At 27.3% G+C, this 21,793-nt stretch overlaps 1 protein-coding gene across 7 annotated transcripts in view; it reads right to left on the bottom strand.

Annotated features, from left to right (window-relative positions):
* The window catches only part of LOC117167002 (spectrin beta chain), a 73,700-nt gene that overhangs the window by 2,148 nt on the left and 49,759 nt on the right, over positions 1-21,793 (bottom strand). Inside the window, exons 6-12 of one of the 7 annotated variants that reach the window (XM_033351533.1) lie at positions 20,815-20,957; positions 20,590-20,639; positions 20,051-20,107; positions 16,919-17,020; positions 13,363-13,518; positions 10,492-10,759; positions 6,985-7,167 (exon numbers count right to left, since the gene is read on the bottom strand). In XM_033351533.1, the coding sequence (XP_033207424.1) occupies positions 6,985-7,167; positions 10,492-10,759; positions 13,363-13,518; positions 16,919-17,020; positions 20,051-20,107; positions 20,590-20,639; positions 20,815-20,957 (959 nt within the window). The remainder of the gene's footprint in view (positions 1-6,984; positions 7,168-10,491; positions 10,760-13,362; positions 13,519-16,918; positions 17,021-20,050; positions 20,108-20,589; positions 20,640-20,814; positions 20,958-21,793) is intronic. The other 6 variants (XM_033351536.1, XM_033351535.1, XM_033351537.1 and 3 more) reach the window with 6 other exon arrangements.

Raw genomic sequence — 21,793 nt, 5'->3', positions numbered from 1 at the left:
CTAAATAGGAATTCAGGCCGAATTACAAAAAATTATTTGTATTTCTCTTCAAATCTTTGAAACACAAAATCCCTCATTTATAATGAATAAACTCTTTGAAATCCATTAAACTATTATAAAATCTGATATTTTCTGAATTTCTACAAAATTTATTAAATGACCTTGAGAGCATTTAAAATATCTTAAAACCTTATACCTAGTGTAAAATGTGTCCATATTTTAGGAATTCTAAGAAATTCCTTACAACCAAATGCGAACGTATTGAAATCCCTTAAATCATTAAAAGACTTGAAAATTCATTGAAACTTTTCAAATTTCTTGAAAATGCCTTGAAATATAATATATAAATACACTAAAATATTTCAAATAATTTGAAATCTTAAATTCCCTTCAGATTTCTCTAAATTCTCGAAAAAACCCTGCAAATTGTTAAAAATAAACTAAAATATTGAAAATTCTTTGGAATTCATTTAAATCATTGAAATTAATCGGAAATTTTTTGGAATCAATTTAATATATCCTAAAATGTGTGAAATTCTTCGAAATCGTTGGAAACACCTTAAAATATTAGAAAATCTTTTAAATCATACGAAATCCGTCAATTCTAGAAACAAAATTGTTTGAAAAATTTATTAAAATAGCCTGGGAATATTCGGATATGTTATAAATACCTTGGCTTCTTTTAAAATACAGTAAAATATTTTAAATACTCAGATATCTCTTGACACTTTTTTAATCTTTTAAAAATGCCTTGAAATATATTTATACATCCGAAAAATTTTCAGATACTTATAAAACACTGCAAATTATTGAAATCAATTAAAGATTCCTTGCAATTTTTAAAAACACTCTAAACTAATTATTTCGGAATCCTTTCAAATTAATGAAATTCATTTAAAAAGTCCTGGAATATTTTAAAATACTTAAATATATTTCCAATGAATTCAATCAAATTCAGAAATAAGTATAGACCAGAATTCAATAGTGGTTTAATCCATGGGTTAGTTTACAGAAATGGAAAGCGACCAACTTCATTTTTAAAAAGTGAATATAGTGACTCTTAACTTAAAAAAGTGACTAAAAATGATTTGAGAAAAAAAATGCTCGAATCCAAAACCCGATCAGAAGATATTAACCGACAGTAACATTGTTTATTTTTTCTTTTTTTTTTTACTTTTGCAGATGCCAACCCACGCATTTTTTTCTTGGACCCAAACGATTCGATTAATTTTAGAATCTTTACTCCCGCCATTTTTGCTTCTTCTAATGCGTTTCTTGCCAACAATTTAACTTTTCCAAGCTAAAAAAAACACTAAGATATGATGTGCACAAGATTGTCGTTTCTGAAATGGAACGCCTCGATATTTTTCTCGAAAAATACAAGTCAATCTCCACAGCACTTCAAAAGGGAAAAAAAGATGACTAATTGGACACTAAAGTGCTGTTTAATATTTTCTGGAGGAATAATATGTAATTTAAAAAATTATTCTTTCTTTTACAAAAACGCCTAAATCTTAACTCTAATTTTCCATCCCACGATTCAAATCAATTTTCATGAAGTCCATGATTGGATGTGATGATATCAATGAGAATTTCATGACAGAATCTTTTACGACAATTGCAATCGGAACTGCATACAACTCATTTTAGCTTATTGAGGAAATTCATAAAATTTTCATTTTGTAACACAAAGAATTATTTATTGAATCCAGTTCTGATTACCATGGCAGTAGGGTAAAATTGTTCGATCTAGCAGTGGAAGCATGTCAAGGAATGAAGTGATGAGGCAAATAACCAGGAATCAGTAGCGGTGTAAGCTAACAATGATACAACAAAAATTATCGACATCAACATACCGATAATGATAAAATGGCTAATTAGATGCATCTAGAATATTTAATGGAAGAAAAAAATAGGAACAAGCACCTAAAATTTACCTGCTGGATCAGGCTAAGCACAGCTTGAATATGAAAAATCTACTAGTGTTTCAAATGTTCGTCATATCTAAAGAATGATTTCTGATTTATTTTAGAACAATTTCGATAAGCAATTTTGAAAAAGGTATGACGAACATATGAATCACTCAAGTTACTAACGCTGAGCCCCATTGCAATATTCCGTGTAAAATTTATATTGATGAAACAAAAATAAAAACAAAAAACTAGCAGAAAATCTTTAATAACTCAAAATGAAAACTATTTTGCATCAAGTTATATAATCAAGTTAAATAAAAACTGTATGAATAAACAGATAAAATATTTAAATTGTTTTTCCGTTATTTGAGTTAATAAACAAATCTAATCACAATATTGTAATTGAAGGTTGAAAAGGTATTTAAAAAATGTGATTGATTGAGAATAGTGCAAATAGGACGAGAAGCTGTGAATGCCTTGTAGTCTCATCTCGGAGACTGTAATCATGTCATTCCGCATTCACAATTGGAAGAACATTCCTGTTGTTTCCCAAAAAAGAGAGCTAATCATAAGGAAAAATTAATCAAAACTAAGAAAAATAAGTGGTATGATTATCACTTAGTCGTGCAGTATTACAACGGTAACAACTTAGGATATTGTGCGACTCACCGCATCTAAATGTTGTTCCAATTGTGTACAGTTTCTTACGTTCATTGGTTTCGCTTTCTACTTTTTGGCTTTTCTAAAATATGATAAATGCAAGTATGATCGAATGTGTTGCGATACACTCTGCAAGCTCTATTTTTTTTTAATGAAATGATAACTAAACAGACCATAGAATCGATCTGCATTTACAAACTAGAACTAAATTCTTTCTTGTTTTCGCTTATTGTTCTAAGCGAATCCTAACATGTTCAGCAGAAAAGAAATATGAAAGTTTTCATATGATAATGCACTATTTGCACTGGAAACGTTCAACTACAAAATGATTCTTTGTCCTGCCACCGAGATAATGATAAATCGATGAAAATGGAATGAGAATATGATTTGAATGACATTCGTTGATCTGAAAAGTTAATCCAACATTATTCTACTTTTGAATGTATAATAAAAACAGTTTCACTCTATAAAGTTCTAATATAAATACTGAAGAATATTGAAATCTCAGTTTGATAATAACGTGACATTAGGAAGTTTAATTACACACTCAGATTTACTCAACTTCACACGTTTTAAAAGTGGATAAACTTATATAATTTGGAAAAGAAACGAGATTGACGATTTAATATGAGCCTACCTTTATTTTTACCGAATAGAATATAAAAGTCTCATATCTACAAGATATAGACTTTTTTTTTTAATTCCACAATTTAAAAAAACTCTCGGCTATTTCCTGATTTATTACTTGTAATTGATTACACAAACAACGAACACAACGTTACGAAAACAAACATTTCTTCCTAATTATTTGGATTTTATTTCTAGAACCATAGATATTTTAATATTTAGTCTTTATATTTATTTCCGCTTCTTTTTATTACAAACATTGAGGCAGTCTTTGGCTACTTCGTTTTCGTTAAAAAAAAAACGTTTGCGATTTTTAACACATCCTATTTAAAAAAAAGTGTTGTAACGATATTTTTTGACAATTTCGCAATCATTGTTGTTGAAAACCTGATTGGCTGTTAATTTCTTAAAGTTGTTGTATACCATAAATTTGGAAAATCAAGTCTAAAAATAATCCGTTGGAATAACAAAAAATAATAGAAAATCTTATGCGAATTGAGAACCATTTGTGTTTTTTAGTACATTTGCGCGGTTAAATTAAAACTTTCAACAAATAATTTTAATGACGTCACAAAATTGGGAAGAAGACTTATAATTTCTAAAAAAATTGTGTTGTGTTCGATTTTTGCACCAGAAATTACCATTCTCAAACAAAACTCATAATCAAAATTCACAATTCTGCAACAATTTCAGCTTGTGTTATAATTATACGCCGGACATGGTTATTTTTAATAAACAAATTATTATATTTTACAATTTATATTTTTCAGTTATGTTAGCGTTTATTACCAGAAATTAATTTTCTTTAAAGCAAAAGTCAAATAGGTTTTGAAGGGTCATAATTTTTAACAATTTTAGGTATAGTTCGAACAGGATTTACAATTCTAGAAAATTTTCTGTTAGTGTTTTTCGCCCGAAATTATTAATATTTTTAAGAAATAATATATTAAATTCAAAAGAATATTTAAAAATGTTAAAAAAGTTTAGGTAATGTTGGTGTGTTTCACCCGAAACTGGTATTTTGAAACAAAATACATTAAATTTAAATCCAATGATTTTGATCTAAAATAAAAAATTTTATTTATTATTATTAAAAAAATTGTCAGCTTTCAAATATTAATGATTTTTAAAAATAATTTTAGGTCACGTTTTCATATTACATCGAAGATTGATATTTTCAGACAACAATTATATTTAATTTAAGAACATTTAGAATCTTTTAAAAATTTTGGAATATGTTACTGTTTTACGTTAGAAATAATCGGTATTTTAAACTTTTTTTGAATTAAATTTTAAAGAAGATATACAACTTTTGAGCAACTTTAGAATACATTAAGGTTTTCCCAGGGAACTCAGTATTTTTAATAAAATAACAATAGACTTAAAAAAAGATTTACAATTTTTAATCAAGTTAAAGTTTCTTTAACATTTTTACCAGAAATATATTATTTTCAGTTATTTAAAAAAAAGGAATCATTAAATTTCTAAAAACATTTTTATATATTTAGGAAAGAAATGTTATGTTATAAAGAGTATTTTTGTCGAAAATTAGTATTGTTAGTTTAAAAAATCATCAGATTTTCAGATTTTCGTTTCGAAATCACTAAATTCATAAATTGTCAACACTTTACGTTATTCTCGTGTTTTTCATTGAAAATCTATAAAGATTTCAAAGATTTACAAGTCTGGAACAATTTGATTGTATGTTGTAGTTACTCTCAGCGGTAATCGGTTATTTAAAATAAAAAACATGAGTTTAAAGGAAGATTTACAATCCTATACAATTTTTTATTATAATAGTATTTTTCGCCTAAAATTGACATTGTTGATAAAAAAAATCATTATATTCTAAAGAATATTTTCAATTTTGGACCAAAAGTTTCTTTTAACGCTTTTACCAGAAATCGGTTATTTTAAACAAAAATTATTTAATTTCAAAGAATATTTACAATTTGGAAAAATTTGTTGTTATATTAGTGTTTTTTTTTAAATCTGTATTTTTGATTTTAAAAAAATCATAAGATTTTTCATATTATCATTCAGAATCATTAAATTCACAACTTTTGAACAATTTTAAGTTTAGTTCGCGGTTTTCATTAGAAATCGATATAGATTTCGAAGATTTACAATTTTTTTTACCAATTTTAAGTCATATTCACATTTTTCTCCGGTAATTGGTTATTTAAAACAAAACAAAATTAGGCCTAAAGGAATATTTTCAATCTTTTAAAATTTTTTATTATGATGTTTGTTTTTCATCTAAAATTATTATGTTTAATAATAAAGCATTTGATTTTAAAGAATATTTAAAATATTTGCACAATAATATGGTATTTTAGCGTTTCTTAACGGAAATCGGTTATTTAAAAAAATATAATTTTAATTTAAAAAGTCAAGCTTAGTATTTAACAACTTTAGGTTATGTAAGCTTTTTTGATGAAAATTAATATTTTTTAATAAAAATGCATCGGTTTTATTGTTTACGTATATTGTAAAAAACATTGCACATTAATTGTGAAGTTACGATATCAATTTTAATCAATTATCACAAATATAAACATTGCTGCTCTTTTCTATTATTTTAGATAATATGAAATACAAATTTTAAAAAATAATATTAATTTTATATTTTACTTTAAAAATTGCATTAGTCTCAGAAGACTAGAAACGAAATTAAAAAAGATTTTCGAAAATAAAACAAAACTTGAATACATTTTCGCTATGCTTCTAAAACGAAGTTGACATTGAAGGAAGATTTTCAATTTGTACCAAGGACAAATAGAAAAAAAAATAAAGTTTAGTAACAATTCTAAGTTATAAAATAAATTGATTGCAAATTATTAGACACAGTTTCTCTCTTTTTTTTTTTGAAAAATATCTAAAAAAGAATATTGTTCGGAATAATTTCAACAAAAGCAAAGAATATAAAAATGAGATTAAAAAAGTTTTTATATTTTTGAGTATTTTATATTTTAACTCCATCAGCTTATACGAATCAATCCAAACAAAGTTTTCAACAACTTAAAAATTTTAACTTTTATTTCAATATAAAAGATATTTTGAACTTTTTTCAATGATAATTGAAAAAATACATATTGTTATTCCTCCTTTAAATCTTCATTTTAGAACACATTTTAAGGTACAATTATTGCCCTTTAATTGCCAAAATGGTTTTAATCATTGGAAAAACAGCCCTAAACTATTCCTCAGAAATTATGATTTATTAACTTAATACAAACCCTAAAAATTAATTTACTTCTATCCTGTGTTTCTAATATGAAAAAGTTCATAATATAATTCAGTAATTGTTTTACGCATATGTCGATTCCTATTTAATGTATTAAACAGAATATTATACTATTACAGTAGACATTTAAGTGTATATTTTTCCTCTAAAATTCAAAAAATTACCAATAAAAATCAAATTTCTTACAATTTCATGACTTAATCGAGTAAAGTTAAGGAATCTTATATTTCGCCTAAATCCGAGCAAATTAGGACTTTTTGTGAAATCTAGAAATATCCTGCAACTTCCAAAATTTACCATAAAAAATATAACTGATCATTTTTTAATAAACCAGAAATTGAATCTCTATCGAAATAATCGAAAACTAAAAAAAGTTTCTGGTGGACGCTCATTTTTTCAGAATATCTTTTCATCTTTCTTGTATATTATATTTGATAATATTTCCTTTTCAGCGAAGTTTGTTCGCTGCTTCAGTAAATGTGCATATATAAGAAAAAGATAGGTAATATATGATCCAAGTTTAAATATGAAACTTACTTTTTCTTGAGAGTGAAAAAGCTTCGCCGCTTGGTTTCGGCTTGCGTTGGCGCAGGCAGTGTATGTGCTCTGGATGTACTTGCACCTGCTGTGCCCTGTGCGGCTAGATTTAAAGTCGAAACCCATTCTTGCATCTCCGCATCATCTTTGGCCTGGAACAGGAAGTCGGCGCCATTCTGCGACCTATAAACAAATGAAAAGACAGTTTAGATTTTTTCAAGAAGTAAAAACGTTTTTTAAATATCTCAAACAAAAATTACAATTCTAAAATTTAAAACGACTCTGACGAGTAACTAGTTTTTGTGTGAGACAAAAGTAATCAGGATCCTGAAAAACTTAATTTTCAATATTCCCGTACTTTTCCATTACTAATTTTTTATCTTCCTTGACAATTATTTATTTAAAGACCAAATTCTTATCTTGTAACATTTTTAATACAGAATCTTTTATAAATGGAACAAAACAATTTACAATTTAAATGTATGTAATTTATTATTCTCAGGGCTGCCACAGCATAATTTACATTTAAAAGTGAAAAATTCACCAAAAACACTAATTTTTGACCCAAAGAGTGACTAAAATTGAATCAATTGTATTAGTAATGTAACTAGTGTTGTTTTGCATTTAAAATAATTCAAAAGAATTCAAAATAATTCCAAGTTGAATTGATTTCAATAAAATTTGAGTGAATTTAGAGGAATTCAAGAAAAATGAAAAGAATTCGACGAAATTCATAAAAATTGAAGGTGTACTAAAAAATCAAGTTTAGACAAATTCAAGGGAATAGAAAAGGATATGATTAAATGCCTGAGAATTCAATGTGAGTTTGAAAGAATTGAAGATGAATTAAACAACAATTTCTAAAAACTCCACTGAATTGGGTCGAAATTAGTGAATCTTGAAGAATTCAATTTAAAAAAAAAGAGAATTATAAAGAATGCAAAAGAATTCAATTGTTTTTAAGAATTCAGGATAAATTAATTAACATTCAGAGTGAATTCCAAAAGTAACTAATGTGCTTTAATAATGTGACTAATGTTCGTTTAAATTCAAAAAAATTCAATGAAATTCATAAGATTTCTAGATGAATTTTAAGGAATAAAGGATAAATTAATAAGACTCCAAAAAAACTCAAGTTAAATTCAAAAGAATGTAAATACAGTGAAAATGTTTTTAAAAATTCAAGAAATCAGAAAAATTCCATGGATTTCAGTTGAACTGGAAAGAATTTACCGAAATTGAAGGGAAATGAGAAGAATTTGATAAAATCCATAAAAATTTATGTGAATTGGAAACAAATAAAAAATATTTAAAAATTCATCAAATTCAGTATATTTGAAATAAGTTTCGAAAACTTCACGAGTATTCAATAGAATTTGATGAAATGTTTATGAAGTAAAGGAGAGTTTAAAATCTTTAGTTTTAATTGAACTATATATTTTTTCAAGTTTAAAAATCCATTCAATTGATTAGAGTTGTGCGAATATAGAAGAATTCAAGATAATTAAAAAAAATACAGGATAAATTAATAAGACTTCAGGGTCCCTTGTACATCCCTGGCAATTTTTGTAATTGCTTGAAAATGCTTTTCGATGTTTTAAAACTATTTTTAAATATTTCAAATCCTATTAAAAACTTTTGAAAATACCCTAAAAAATATAATGTATGCAATTCTTTAACATCCCTTAAAATCAGATAAAATCCCGTGAAATAACATGCTATCTGATGATGTTTTCTGAAATTTTCGAAAATTTATGAACAAACTTCAGAGCTTTTAAACACACTTAAAATCCTTAATTCAATTTAATATGGAAATCTGATATATCCATTAAAATCCCTTTAAATCTTCTAAAATCCCTTAAGACTTTGTAAAGCTCTTAAAATATCCTAATATGCTTTAAAAATAACCTAACATTTTTTAAAAGTATTTACAATACATTCAAATTATTGAAATCAGTTAAAAGTTCAGTGTAATATTTTTAAATATTCCAAATACTTTTAAATGTTTTTTAATCCCTTGAAATCTGTTGAAATCCCTTGAAATTTGGTAAAACTGTCGATAACTATTTGGAATATTTTTTAAAAAGTTAAGATATTACCAATACTTTTAAATGTTTTGAAATCCCTTACAATCTGTTGAAATACGCGAAATACAAATGCTTTGAAATCTTTTGAAATCTCTCAAAATCTTTTGAACTCCCTCGAAAACACTTTAGAATCTTTTAAAATACGCATAAATATTACAGAAATATTTTGAAATTCCTTGAAACCTTTTCAATTAATTTGGAAACTTTTGACAGCTCTTGAAAATCCCTTGGAATCTTTTAAAATACGCTAAAATATTAAAAATGCTTTGAAATCTTCCGAATTACCTTGAAATATTTTTTAAAGATCTTAAAGCTTTTTAAAGCTCTTGAAAATGCCTTGAACTCTTTTAAAATACGCTAAAAATTACATATACGCTAAAATATTACAAAGTTTTTGAAATATTTTGAAATCCTATTAAACTTTTCATATCGCTCGAAAACTCCTTGGAATCTTTTAAAATACGCTAACATATTAAAAAAGCTTTGAAATCTTTTTAAATCCCTTGAAATCTTACGAAAGATCTTAAAACTTTTTAAAGCTCTTGTAAACGTATTTAAACCTTTTAAAATACGCTGACATATTAAAAATGCTTTGAAATGTTCTGAAATCTCTTGAAATCTTCTGAAATATTTTGCAATCCCTTGAAACTTTTTTAAAATTTTGAAAATGCCTTGAAATCTTTTAAAATACGTTCAAACATTACAAATACTGTAAGATGTTTGGAAATCCCTTGAAATTAAAAAAAATGTAAAGCTCTCGCAAAAATTACATTCAATATTTTTAAATAAGCTAAACTATAACAAAGGCTTTGAAATGTTTGGAAATCCCTTGAAATTTTTTTAAGCATTTGAAAACTCCTTGAGATATTTTAAAATACGCTAATATATTACAAATGCTTTGAAATATTTTGAAATCCCGCGAAATGTTATAAATCCATTGAAACTTGTTAAAACTCCTGAAAATTCATTGGACTTTAAAAAATGCCCTATAGTCATTAAAATCATTTGAAATCTCTTTAAATGATTGATATATTTTGAAAATCTCTTGTCATCTTTTTAAATACTTGAAAAGATTTACAAAGAATTCAAGAAAATTCAGAAATGAAGTGATCTTTTATTTTTTTACGTGACTGGTGACTATCACAAAAAAGTGACTAAAAAGTGATTTGAGAAAAAAAGGAAAAGTGAATTTGTGGTAAATCCTGATTATTCCTGCCAGTTTCTTAAAGTGCTTCTTACAGAAATTTCCTGATTTTTGCCATTTCTCTTCCAAAAATTCCTGACTTTTCCAGACCAACAAAATTTCGAATTTTCCCCAGATTTCCAGGTTTTCTCTAACCTGTACCTATCCTTAGTAATTTCAGTTTCTTTTATAGCAAAAATTGAACTCAATTAAATTTTTATGAAAACCGAAACTTACTTTACTCGGAAGACATGCTTCTTCTTAGTGTAATCGCTCGCTACGATAATCGTAGCTCCTCTCAGATCCAGGGAAGCTTCACCTTTGTAGGGTTGATCGGGAGCAGATTTGTATGATTTTTGATCCTTATAGGCAACCAAATTTTGTCCTCTTACAACCATATAAACTTTGTCCCACGACCTATTAGATGCCTTCTTCGTGGTGCTTTCCCACTCGTGTTTCCTCACCAGCGTTCCTTCGAATTCATCACCAGTTGGACTTCTTTGTTCTGCGAAAAGAAATCTCTCTTCATAGAAAACTCGCCACCCACTGAAGGTCAAAAATTCAAAAATCGAAAACTTGTGCTACAAGTGATTTCTTGGCGGATGCTGGTGCAATCGTGATAATGAAATAATGCCGATAATATTAGTAAATCTCATAATGATCTTCCTAAGGCTATCAGAAATATATCTAAATGTATCTGCGATACCTATTATTAAGGTATAAATCAAACTAAATTAGGAATAATTAATTAACAAGTTAATAACTTAACATTAAAAAACTATTCGCTCGTGAAAATCTGAAATGTTTGATTAGGGATTAGCAACAAGTGTTCGATGAAATTGATATCCTCATCCAGTGAAGATGTTGATCTAGTCTAAAAGCCTGAAAATGCATGACATAAATAGTAAATGAAAGTAAATATATCTGGCGTGCTCTTCTCGTCGAAAGTCTTTCCTGAAAATTTCTTTGGGGATTAAAAACACAAGTTTTAACAGGGTGGCCGAAAAACTTCATTTTGAAAATTTCTTGACTTTTCCTGACTAAAGTTTCATTTTCCCTGACCATTAACACTTAAAGACCAAAATTCTAATCATGTAACATTTTAAAAATAGAATCTTTTATAAATTTACAAAATCCATTTTTAATTTATTATTCTCAGGGCTGTCACAGCCTAATTTACTTGAAAAAAGTTACCTATTTTAAACTCAAAAAGTTTCCCAAGACTACTAATTTCTAACCCAAACAGTGACTGACTAATGTTCTTTTGAACTTAAAAGAATTTATAATACTTCAAAACAATTTAAGTTAAATTCAAAATAATTGAGATAAATTGGATAAAATTAAAAAACCCCAAAAAATTCCATTTATTCATAAATAATTATTCATAAACATTCAAGGTGTATTAAAAAAATGCAAGTGAATCAAGAACAATCCGAAATTATGAAAAATGATGAAAGCGTTTAAAATCCCTTAAAATCAATGAAATCCTAGGAAATATTATTAAATCCCTTGCAAACTTCTAAAACATCCTGTCACCTTATCAGCCCTATGAATCCGTTCCATATCATATTTCAAATTTTCAAAATCCCATTAAATTATTGAAATAAATTCAAAATAAAGTAGAATCTTTTAAAATATCCTAATATATTTCAAATAGTTTCAAACATTTTGAAATTCCTTGAACATTTCTTTTCGAAGGCTTGAAAATTACTTAGAATTTTAAAAAATGCACAAAAACCTTTAAAATTCTTTGGAATATAAGTGAATTTTTTAAATTCCTTAAACAAAAAATTCATAGAAATTCATTGTAAATATTTAAATGTCTTTTTAAAGCTCTTGAAAAATCTTTGCAATTTTTACAAATACGCCACAATCTTGTAAATTCTTTTGCAATCTCTTTAGATTGTTGAAATATCTTCAAAATCTCTTGAAACTTTTTTCAGCTTTCGAAAATTTCTAGAATGTTTTAAAAATACTCTAGAAGCTTTTAAAATCCCTTCAAATTATTGAAATTTACTAAAAATTCTTTGAAAATTTTGAAAATCCCTAAAATATTTCAAATACTTTGAAATCCTTTCAAGACCCTTGAAACTTTTTTTAAGCTCTTTAAAATTCCTTGAATGTTTTAAAAATACCTTAAAATACTTTACATCGTTTGAAATCCCATGAAACTTTTTATCCTCTTGAATATTTCTTGAATTTAAAAAATAGCTTAAAACCTGTTTTGAAAATTCCTTGGAATCTTTTTAAATACCCTACAATATTTAAAATCGCTTAAAATCTGTTGAAATCCCTTGAAACTTCTTTAAGCTCTTGAATATGTCCTTTAATTTGAAAAATTAGCTTAAAACCTTTTTTGAAAAATCCTTGGAATATTTTTAAATACTCTAAAATATTTCAAATCCTTTAAAATATTTTGAAATCCCTTGAAATTTTTTAAAGCTTTTGAAAATACTCATAATCCTTTGAAATCTTTTGAAATGTCTTGAAAGTTTGTAAAGTTCTTAAAAGCTTTTTTGGAATTTTAAAAGATAACCTAAAAATTTTTTTAATTCTTTTACGACCTCATCGCCTTATGGGAATCCCGTGGAAATGCCTTAGAATCTTTTTAAATACCCAAAAATACTTTAAATCATTTGCATTTTTTTGAAATCCCTTAAACCTTTTTCAAGCGTTTGAAAATTCTTTGGAATTTAACAAATTCTCAGTCCTCAAAATCCTTTAAAATCCATTAAAATTAATTAAAACAGTTAAAAATATGAGAAATCTTTTAAAATACCACAACATATTTCAAAATAATTAAAGTAAATTCTGAAATAAGAGCTGAATTCAATAGTGGTTAACTCATAGATTAATTTATTGAAAGTAAAATGACTGGCATTTTCCTTCTAAAAAATGACTAAAAAGTAATTTGAGAAAAAAATTCACTAACAATGACTAATGCCAAAGTCCTGATTAATCTTGATGGTTATTTAAAATGCTTCTGACAGTGAAACCCCCGACTTTTGCCATTTTTTTTTTTTTTAATCCCTGGCTTTTCCCTGAATTTCAGGATTCTCCTGACCTGTGGCCACCCTGATTTAGAAAGCAGGGATAACAAAAACTTACCAGAGAAACCGTGCTCATCATCGCTCACACCACTGCGATCTAAGCTTGGGGACTTAGCCGTTTTTTTCCAGCGGAAGCTTCGGAATGGTGATTTGCTGCGACTGCGTTCCTTGCGTCTCAAAGTACCAGACTCAGATCCGCTTCCACCCTTGGGAGCTTCATGATATGACAACACACATATAAATGATTTACAAGCACTACTACTTACTCTCATGTCTTCTAGATCATGATATGGTTCATAGGAAAAACTTCGAATATCCCCGAGTTGCTTTATTTTTACTTATTTTAAGTAAAGCATTCCTTACAGACTTGCAAAATATACTCATGCCGCATGCTCATGCAATACATAATCTCAACTATAGCATTTCTACTCTTCTCAACGTACTAACTACATATCAAAAATCTAATTGTAAATTAATTGTATTTTAATATATACTTTAATTTGTATATTTAATTTAATAATTAAGGTATTTTGAGGAAATATTATTTTTTTTTCCACAATAAATTTTTCCGGTAAAGGCCCACAAATCTTCAAACAAAATTGTTGAAACTTTTTAGTCATTTTTTGAGACGCATCCTTAAAAATAGTTTATTTTATTTATTTGTTATTTATTTATTATTTATTTATTATTTATTTATTATTTATTTACGTTTCAACAGTTTAATTTCTGCAAAAATAACCATATATAAATGAAATGTAGTCCTGTACAAGGGCATAGATGACATCTTCGTGAAAATATGTGAGATTATCTATTTTTCTTTTCCATATTTTAATTAACACGGGTGCCACAGCCCAATTTACTTGAAGACAGTGAAAAAGTGACCTCTTTGAACCGAAAAAAATATCAAAAGTAACTAAAATTGACTAAACGTTACTGATGTACATTATTAATGTTACTAATGTCCTCTTGAATTCAAAGAGTTCGATGAGATTTATCAAAATTCAAGAAATTCAATGAAAATCATAAAAATTCACAGTTAATTCTTTAAAAAAAATTAAAAATCGAAAATGTTCTATTAATTTCAATAAAATCGAAGTGAATTTAAAGGGATTCAGGGATAATTTAAAAAAAAAACGAAAAAGAACTTGTAATCCATTTAATTTGGTAGAATTGAGCAAATTTAAAAGATATCAAGTGAGTTTACAATAATTCAAGTGAATTCAGAAAAATTCAACACGAGTTAGCAAAATCAAGAGAATTACAATGAATTAGAAAAATGATGAGAATTTATCATAAATGAATAATAATTCAAATACATTGAAAAATTACGAATTATATCACGTTCGATTCAATTTTAAGAAATTGAATGGAAACAGGCATAATCCGATGAAATTCACCAGATTTAAATTAAAAAATAATTGAAAAAGATTTACAAAATTAAATTTACTATCGGATGAATTTAAAAAATCCTTTGAATTGCGTGGGAGTGAGTTGAGTTAGAAGAGTTTAAGTGGATGAAATAAAAGGGTAAATTACAAATTAATTTAAATGGATTAAAAAAATCATCCAAATTATTCCATTGATTGTCACTAAAAGTGACTTAAATGACTGTGGCATGCTTGTTAATTCAAAATTTAAATCATCGTCCAAAGTTAAAAAAACGTAGCCCTCGAACGAAATAAAAATATTCTTCCTCCATTCTCACGGAATTTAATGAAAATTTTTAATTAAACTTTTGAGGCTTAAATTCAGCACTGGTTTATCTCAAAATAATATTTGTTTTTTTCTTCTACATTTAAAATCCTATTTTTGAGAAGATTTCTTTTCTTTCCTTAAAAATCCTTACACCAACGTTTATGCCCTTATGCAGAGCTTCCATTCAAATAATGAAGACTAAAAAAAGTAAAAAAATGGAATTTCTATTGTTTTATAAACAAAGGTCTTTAAAATTCAGGTAGAAATTAGATCTAACCTTTCAAAATTGTAAAATTTACGAGTGCCACTTTCTCATTAAAAAGATTAATAAAGAAAATACTTTTCATGAAAATCCTTGTAACTTTATATAAAAAAGCCTCACAGTAATAGTATCTGTTGTGGCGAAAAAATCCTTCACAGAAGTTTCTACTATCAATACTCAAAAAGAACTTTTATATGTGAAAGAGCCCCAACTTGGTCAGGCATTGCAGTAAAAAATGCTCAAATGCATGAATTATCATTGGAAATATCTTTGGTTTATTTTTTTAATCGAAAGTTAAACTATTTGGTTTGAAAAGTTATCTTTTTGAATTTATAATTTATGTATTTAGTTGAATATTCGTCTTTTTTGTTAGAAAATTAATTTATTTAGTGGAAATTTGAGATATTATGTTGCATTTCTTTTAGCAAAAATAAGTTTTTATCTGAGAAAATGATTTTCTATTCAGTTATAAATACATCGTTTTTGGTTGAAAATTCAACTGTTTAGTTTAAAAATACATCTTTTTTCGATGAAAATTCAACTATTTCTTTGAAAATTCATGTATTTTCTTGTAAACTCATATTTTTTTGTATAAAAAATTATCATTCATTTTTTTTAATTCTTCTTTAGTGTTGCAAATTTAACTTTGGCTTATTTTGTCGCAGACTTAAATTTGTTTATTTTTTGAACTGAAAATGAAACTATTTGATTGGAAATTTATCTTTTTGATTTGATGATTCATATATTCTGTTGAATATTCGTATTTTTTATGTGGAAAATTAATCTTCTTGGTTGAAAATTCATATTTTTGTTTAAAAATAGAACTACTTATTTGAACATTGAACTCCTCTATTAAAACTACATTTATTGGTGGATGATTCATGATTTTAGTTAAAAACTCTCATTTTTATTAACAATTACTTTTTAGTTAAAAATTTATCTTTTTTCGATGAAAGTTCATCTGTTTTGTTGTAAAATTATTTTTTGTTGGTTAAACATCAGCTTTAAACTGAATCATTAATGATTTTTTTGTTTGTTGAAAATTCAACTGTTTGGTTAAAAACTTCATATTTTTTATATAAAAATTTAACTACTTGTTTGAAAACTGAAGGATTTTCTTGAAACCTCGCCTTCGTTCGTCGAAAATTAATATTTCTGTTTCAGAATTAATTTTTTTTTACTGCTGTAAATTTAACGACTTAGTTGAAAGTTGAACTCGTTTACAAAAGTGGATCTTTTTGATCTGAAGTTGATAATTAGAATTTTACGCAACGATTATAGATCTCAAGGTTTACTGCTTGCTTATTTCCTTTAGTGCATTACTTTTAAAATACAAAAGCAACTGAAAAATTAACGATAGTTACTTTGTTTTTGAAAAAGTTACATCTTGGATCAGTAAGGATAACGATATCTGGTTCCTTTTAAAAAAATAACTGACCCATCACTGATCAATTTACATAAAAATTGTTAATGTATAATAAATAAAATAATTGTAAAACTACATAATCTTATTTATTCGGTACCGATAGGTCGGGAGGGTCAATTTTCAAACAATAATTTGTTAATTTGACCTTAAAATTATTTTGAAAAGTAACTATAAAAGAAATATGTGAATTTTGTAAACGTGTCAGTAAAATTTGTTGATTTTTACACTTACTTGAAGGAGTCGATTGGACTTTTTGAGATTTTGATGATGTCGGGGTGCGAAGTCGTGTTTCCTCTTCCAGGGAAGTGAGTCTCGTGCGCTTTTGACCATGCACTACGCCACACCAATTATTAACATGCGATTCGCTCGAACAAAAAGTGACTTACTACGTTCAAATTATCACAGAAAATTATGTTCTTCTATCAATTTTGACCTCGAATTTTCATTCGAACCATAATTTTCTGTAAGCCTTTAAAAAATTCTCATCATATCTAGCCAGTCGAACGACTTTATACAGAATTGATTACAATACAAAATTTAATTATGTGATATTAGAAAAAAATTAAACTCATTTTTGCAAATGTGAAATCAATTAGAGGAAAAAATGAAAAGACCAATGAAAGAAAATGAAAGCTTCATGTTTGAGTGTTACGATTTAATGAATGAAGATTTTACGATACATTTTTTAGATGTAAACCAGAATTTTGTATTCAAATATTAAAATATAGACAAAAACTGAAATATTTTGAAACATGCTAGCTTACCTTCTTCTCTAATGAAAATTTGTAAATTGCAACGAATGTACCATTAAAAGTGTAACATGAAATTTCGATACTTTGAAAAGTTACAGGAAATAGCAAGCGATAATGTACAATTGAGGAACGTGACTTTGTACCTTAGCTTATTTTCAAAGTGATCTGAAACACTTTTAAATTTGATACATTTCTCAAGCCTTCATACAACGTCACATTCTTCTCTATTTCTAATTTTGCTGAAAGCTCAGAGATGAAAATGAGCAATCGAGTAACACCGTCACCTGTATCAAAGCAGAAGGTCGTTGTAAATCTGCTGAAATGCCTAAGATAACATTATATTATCGAAGGAAAATATACAACGCAGATAAGTAAAATCAGCTTTTCAATTACTCTCGATCCAAGGTTCCACCACCGGAGTTATAAAATTTATTGGTGCCGAGTTCCGCAATATATTCACATATTCATAATGCTGCTTATATAGGGGTGAAAAAGATTATTAGATAAATGCAATGAAGTCGACTATGGATTAAAGAAAACAGTAGGAAAGGGTGATGAATAGGAATTGAAAAAATTTGATTCTTCTCATGATTGAACTCAAAAAAGGGGAATTGAATCAGAAAAATGTAAGAAAAAGGACAGGGCGGTTTATAATGATAGATTCCTACCTTAACGACACCGAAACCGTCCTACAGCTCAAGTGGTTCGTGTCCGTGCTGATTTTTAGAATATTCTTGATGGCATCATAAAATTATACTACTTAAACTTAAACTATTTAAACTTCATTTATTAATTTACGTATATGAACGAGATGACTGGTTTTAAATTCTCGGTCATTTCCTGGTTTTCTCACGGTCACTTTTTAATTTTTCCGGGCAATTTAAAAGTATTCAGAAAACTTGAAAAATTTTATACGACTTTGAAAATATTTCTAAACATTTTGAGAAGTATATTTCTGAATTTGAACAAGGATTCTTTTTTTTCAATTCCCTTTTCTAAAACAGATTGAATTTTGTTTCAAAAATTCCCTTTTCCTGTCAAAAATTGTCTGTTCCAAGTCAAATAACACATTTTTTTTACAAAAATTCCCTGCCTAAAGTCTAAATTATAATTCTTTACAGAAGTCTCCTGTTCTAAAGTGAAAGTTATCATTCTTTACGAAAACTCCCTCTTCCAAGTCAAAATTTCCCTGTTCCAAGTCAGAATTATCTTTATTTCAAAATTTTTCTATTATAATTCAGAAATATAGTAACTCACTGTTTCTAAAATTTGGAATAGTTAAATTTAAAATAGTTACGAATTCTGACTTGAAACAGGGATTTTTTTCAAATTTTCTGCCTATAAATCAGAATAACGATTTTTTTCCTAAATTTCCGTTTCATGTAAAAATTTTCTATTTGAAAATTAAAATTATAATTCTTTATGGAAATTCCATGTTGCAATTCACAATTATAGTTACATTTTCAAAAATTATGTTTGAAGGCAGAATTATGTTTATTTACAAGATTTCCTATTAGAAATCAGAAAATATAGTAACTCCCTGTTATAAAGTTTTGAAAAGGGGCGCTTCATTTACTGACAAAATTTGTAATTGCAAAACGAATGCTTAATTCAATGGAAGTTGGATTTGGACCAAAACAATTTTTAAATCTTACGCATTCTGATTTGGCACAGGGATTTTTTTTGAAATTCGTTTTTATAAACTAAAATTAAAATTATTTGTTCAAATTTCTCGTTTTAGGTCAAAAATAGTCTCTTCCAAGACAAAATTATAATTCTTTAAGAAATTTCTTGTTCGAAAATTAATATTATAATTCTTTACAAAATTTTCTATTGTAATTCAGAAATAAAGTAACTTTGTTTTTCAAAATTTTAAAATCGTAAGTTTCAAATTGTGACCAATTCTGAGTTCGAACATGGACTTTTTTAAATTACATTCTTTTAAATCAGAATAAAATTTATTTTCAAAAATTCCCGTTCCATCTCAAAAATTCCCTGCCCGAAGTCAAATTATAATTATCTACGGAATTCCCCTGCTTTAAGTAAAAATTATAATATAAAATTATTAATAAAGAAATTCTTTTCTTTTGTATCAGGGTTAATTAAAATTTTGTGATAAAATTAAATTGAGAATTATGATATTTTGTATTTGATTCTGAACCAATCTTTTCAGATTATTAAATTTTTCAAAGAGGAAAATAAACAACCCAAAACATTATTGTACATTTCTAAAATTGCTAACATTTATAGCATTCTTTTTACCAAAATTTAAATTAAAAAAATCTTTCAAGAAATTTATGTAAATTCCCTGTTTAAAATTATGAATAGACTAATAAAATATATTAAACCAACATTAATTTTCATATGAGTAAATTCGAGAAAAAAATTCCGATCACTGAATTCAATTTCCTGTTCGTTTTTTATCATTGCGCAGTATTTTTATTTCCCCATTTACAGAGAATTCTACAGACTTAGCACGGACACGAACCACTTGTACCGTCGAACGGTTTCGATGTCGGTAAGGTAGACATCTAGAATCCAAAAACTGCCCTGCCCTTCTGCTATCGCAGTCGGAAATTGGCAATGCGGTCAACTGCCGTCATACACTCACCTTCCTTGGATTTTTCTTGGGGTTGCGGTGTTCGCGTGGAAGCCTTGCGGAGTGCCGCTGCAGTTTGTGCATTCCGTGCCGCATTTTGGGTGCAATTTTAGATCATAGGATGAGGATTCGACGGGAGATTGAGGAAAGGATAAATCGCGGATCAGGTGACGAGAGAGAGAGAGAGAGGCAAGAACAAACGTGCTGTTAGCGAATCATGCTTATCCAATTAGTCTCGTCTACGAAATTAGAAGGTCATGTAGAAAGTGTGACATCTAATTTCGCAGAAGTAATGTTCTAAATCAATTATATATGTTATACTAAACTCCCAGCCCTTACAATATTACAATTCACCTCGATTTACAATTACCCAGTTTGTGAAGTGAGGTTATGCAAAATGTTTTACTTTCTCTCCAAAGAATATACAACTTGAAATTTCACTAAATATTTATCCAAACTGGTGTTACTTTTGTACTGATAACAATCAATTATGGAAATACTGATTAGAGGGACAAGTTCGTATGAGATTTTGAAATGATGAAGTGACTTACCATGTCCATCGTCTTCTCCTCGTCCACTGGCTACTCCATCGGCTTCCGCTCTGAAAGTAAATGGGTAACATGCAATGATTTAGGTGATCAATGGATAATACAAAAAGTTGGGAAATAATTAAAGAAAGTGTAGGACGAATAATTTTTAGGGTATTTAACATTTGTAATTAACAACAAATTTAAAGCTTTTTGTTAAGGGTTAATAAATTTATCAATTTTATTTACCTATCACTCGTTGGTTCATCAGGACTAGTAACAGGAGTTGCTTTAGCTATACGAGCAGCTTCTGCAGCAGCAGCCTCTTCTTTTTTACGCCTTTCTTCTTCCTCCCTCTCTTGCTCTCGTCTCTTCAATTCTTTCAGCTCAAACTACAAAACAAAATAAACTTATTTTTACAAAGAATCTCCTAAAAAGATTAATTGATCTTTGGAATCGGACAAGATAATTCAGGTAAAATAGACATATAATAGTAAAAATAAACCATTACAGTTTTAGTTTTTGCCTCCTAAAAATATTATTTTATTCAGGACTTGTAAATTGAGGTAGCGAAAATCTAGATCTTAATCGTGATAATTAATAGAGGAATAAATTCGCCAATTTTACACGACAAACATATTTAGACCACTTAAAAAACTTGAACATATATCAGGATCCACAAGTTGAAAATATGATCGACTTTTTAAGCGAGAAAAAAAGCTTTTTTCAAGGCGGCCGAAAAACTTTATTTAAAAAAATTCTGCTTTAGGTCAAAAATTAGAATTTTCCGATAGAGGCTTATAAATGGCAAAAGACTCTTCAATTTTTTTTCAATTCGAAAACAGTCTCTTAATATCTACGAAACTGTTTTCCTACAGAGGAAACAATATTTCTCGCGTAAGCTCAACCGGAAATTTGTTGGGAAATTTTTTATTTTGGCTTCAGATGAAAATCCTGATTTTAATTACCTATAAACGGCTACACATAAAAATTTATTTTTTTACTTAAAACAAAGTTTCTTTAAATTTCGTATAGTTACTTTTTTAGATAAAACAAAAATTCCGACGTTTCAGAAGCAACATAGAATTTTTAATGAAAATTTCAAACTTCGTGGTCAGATTAAAACTCAAAGGGGGAGGGTCGGTAAGGCCGGTTTTTGGCCTAATTTATTTTTGGACCAATAAATCTGAAAAAATCATGGTAGTATCTTATAAGTATCCCGAGTCGA

Source organism: Belonocnema kinseyi, chromosome 2, assembly GCF_010883055.1.
Source record: "Belonocnema kinseyi isolate 2016_QV_RU_SX_M_011 chromosome 2, B_treatae_v1, whole genome shotgun sequence".
NCBI lineage: Eukaryota > Metazoa > Arthropoda > Insecta > Hymenoptera > Cynipidae > Belonocnema > Belonocnema kinseyi.
This window is presented reverse-complemented; position numbering and strand designations above follow the sequence as displayed.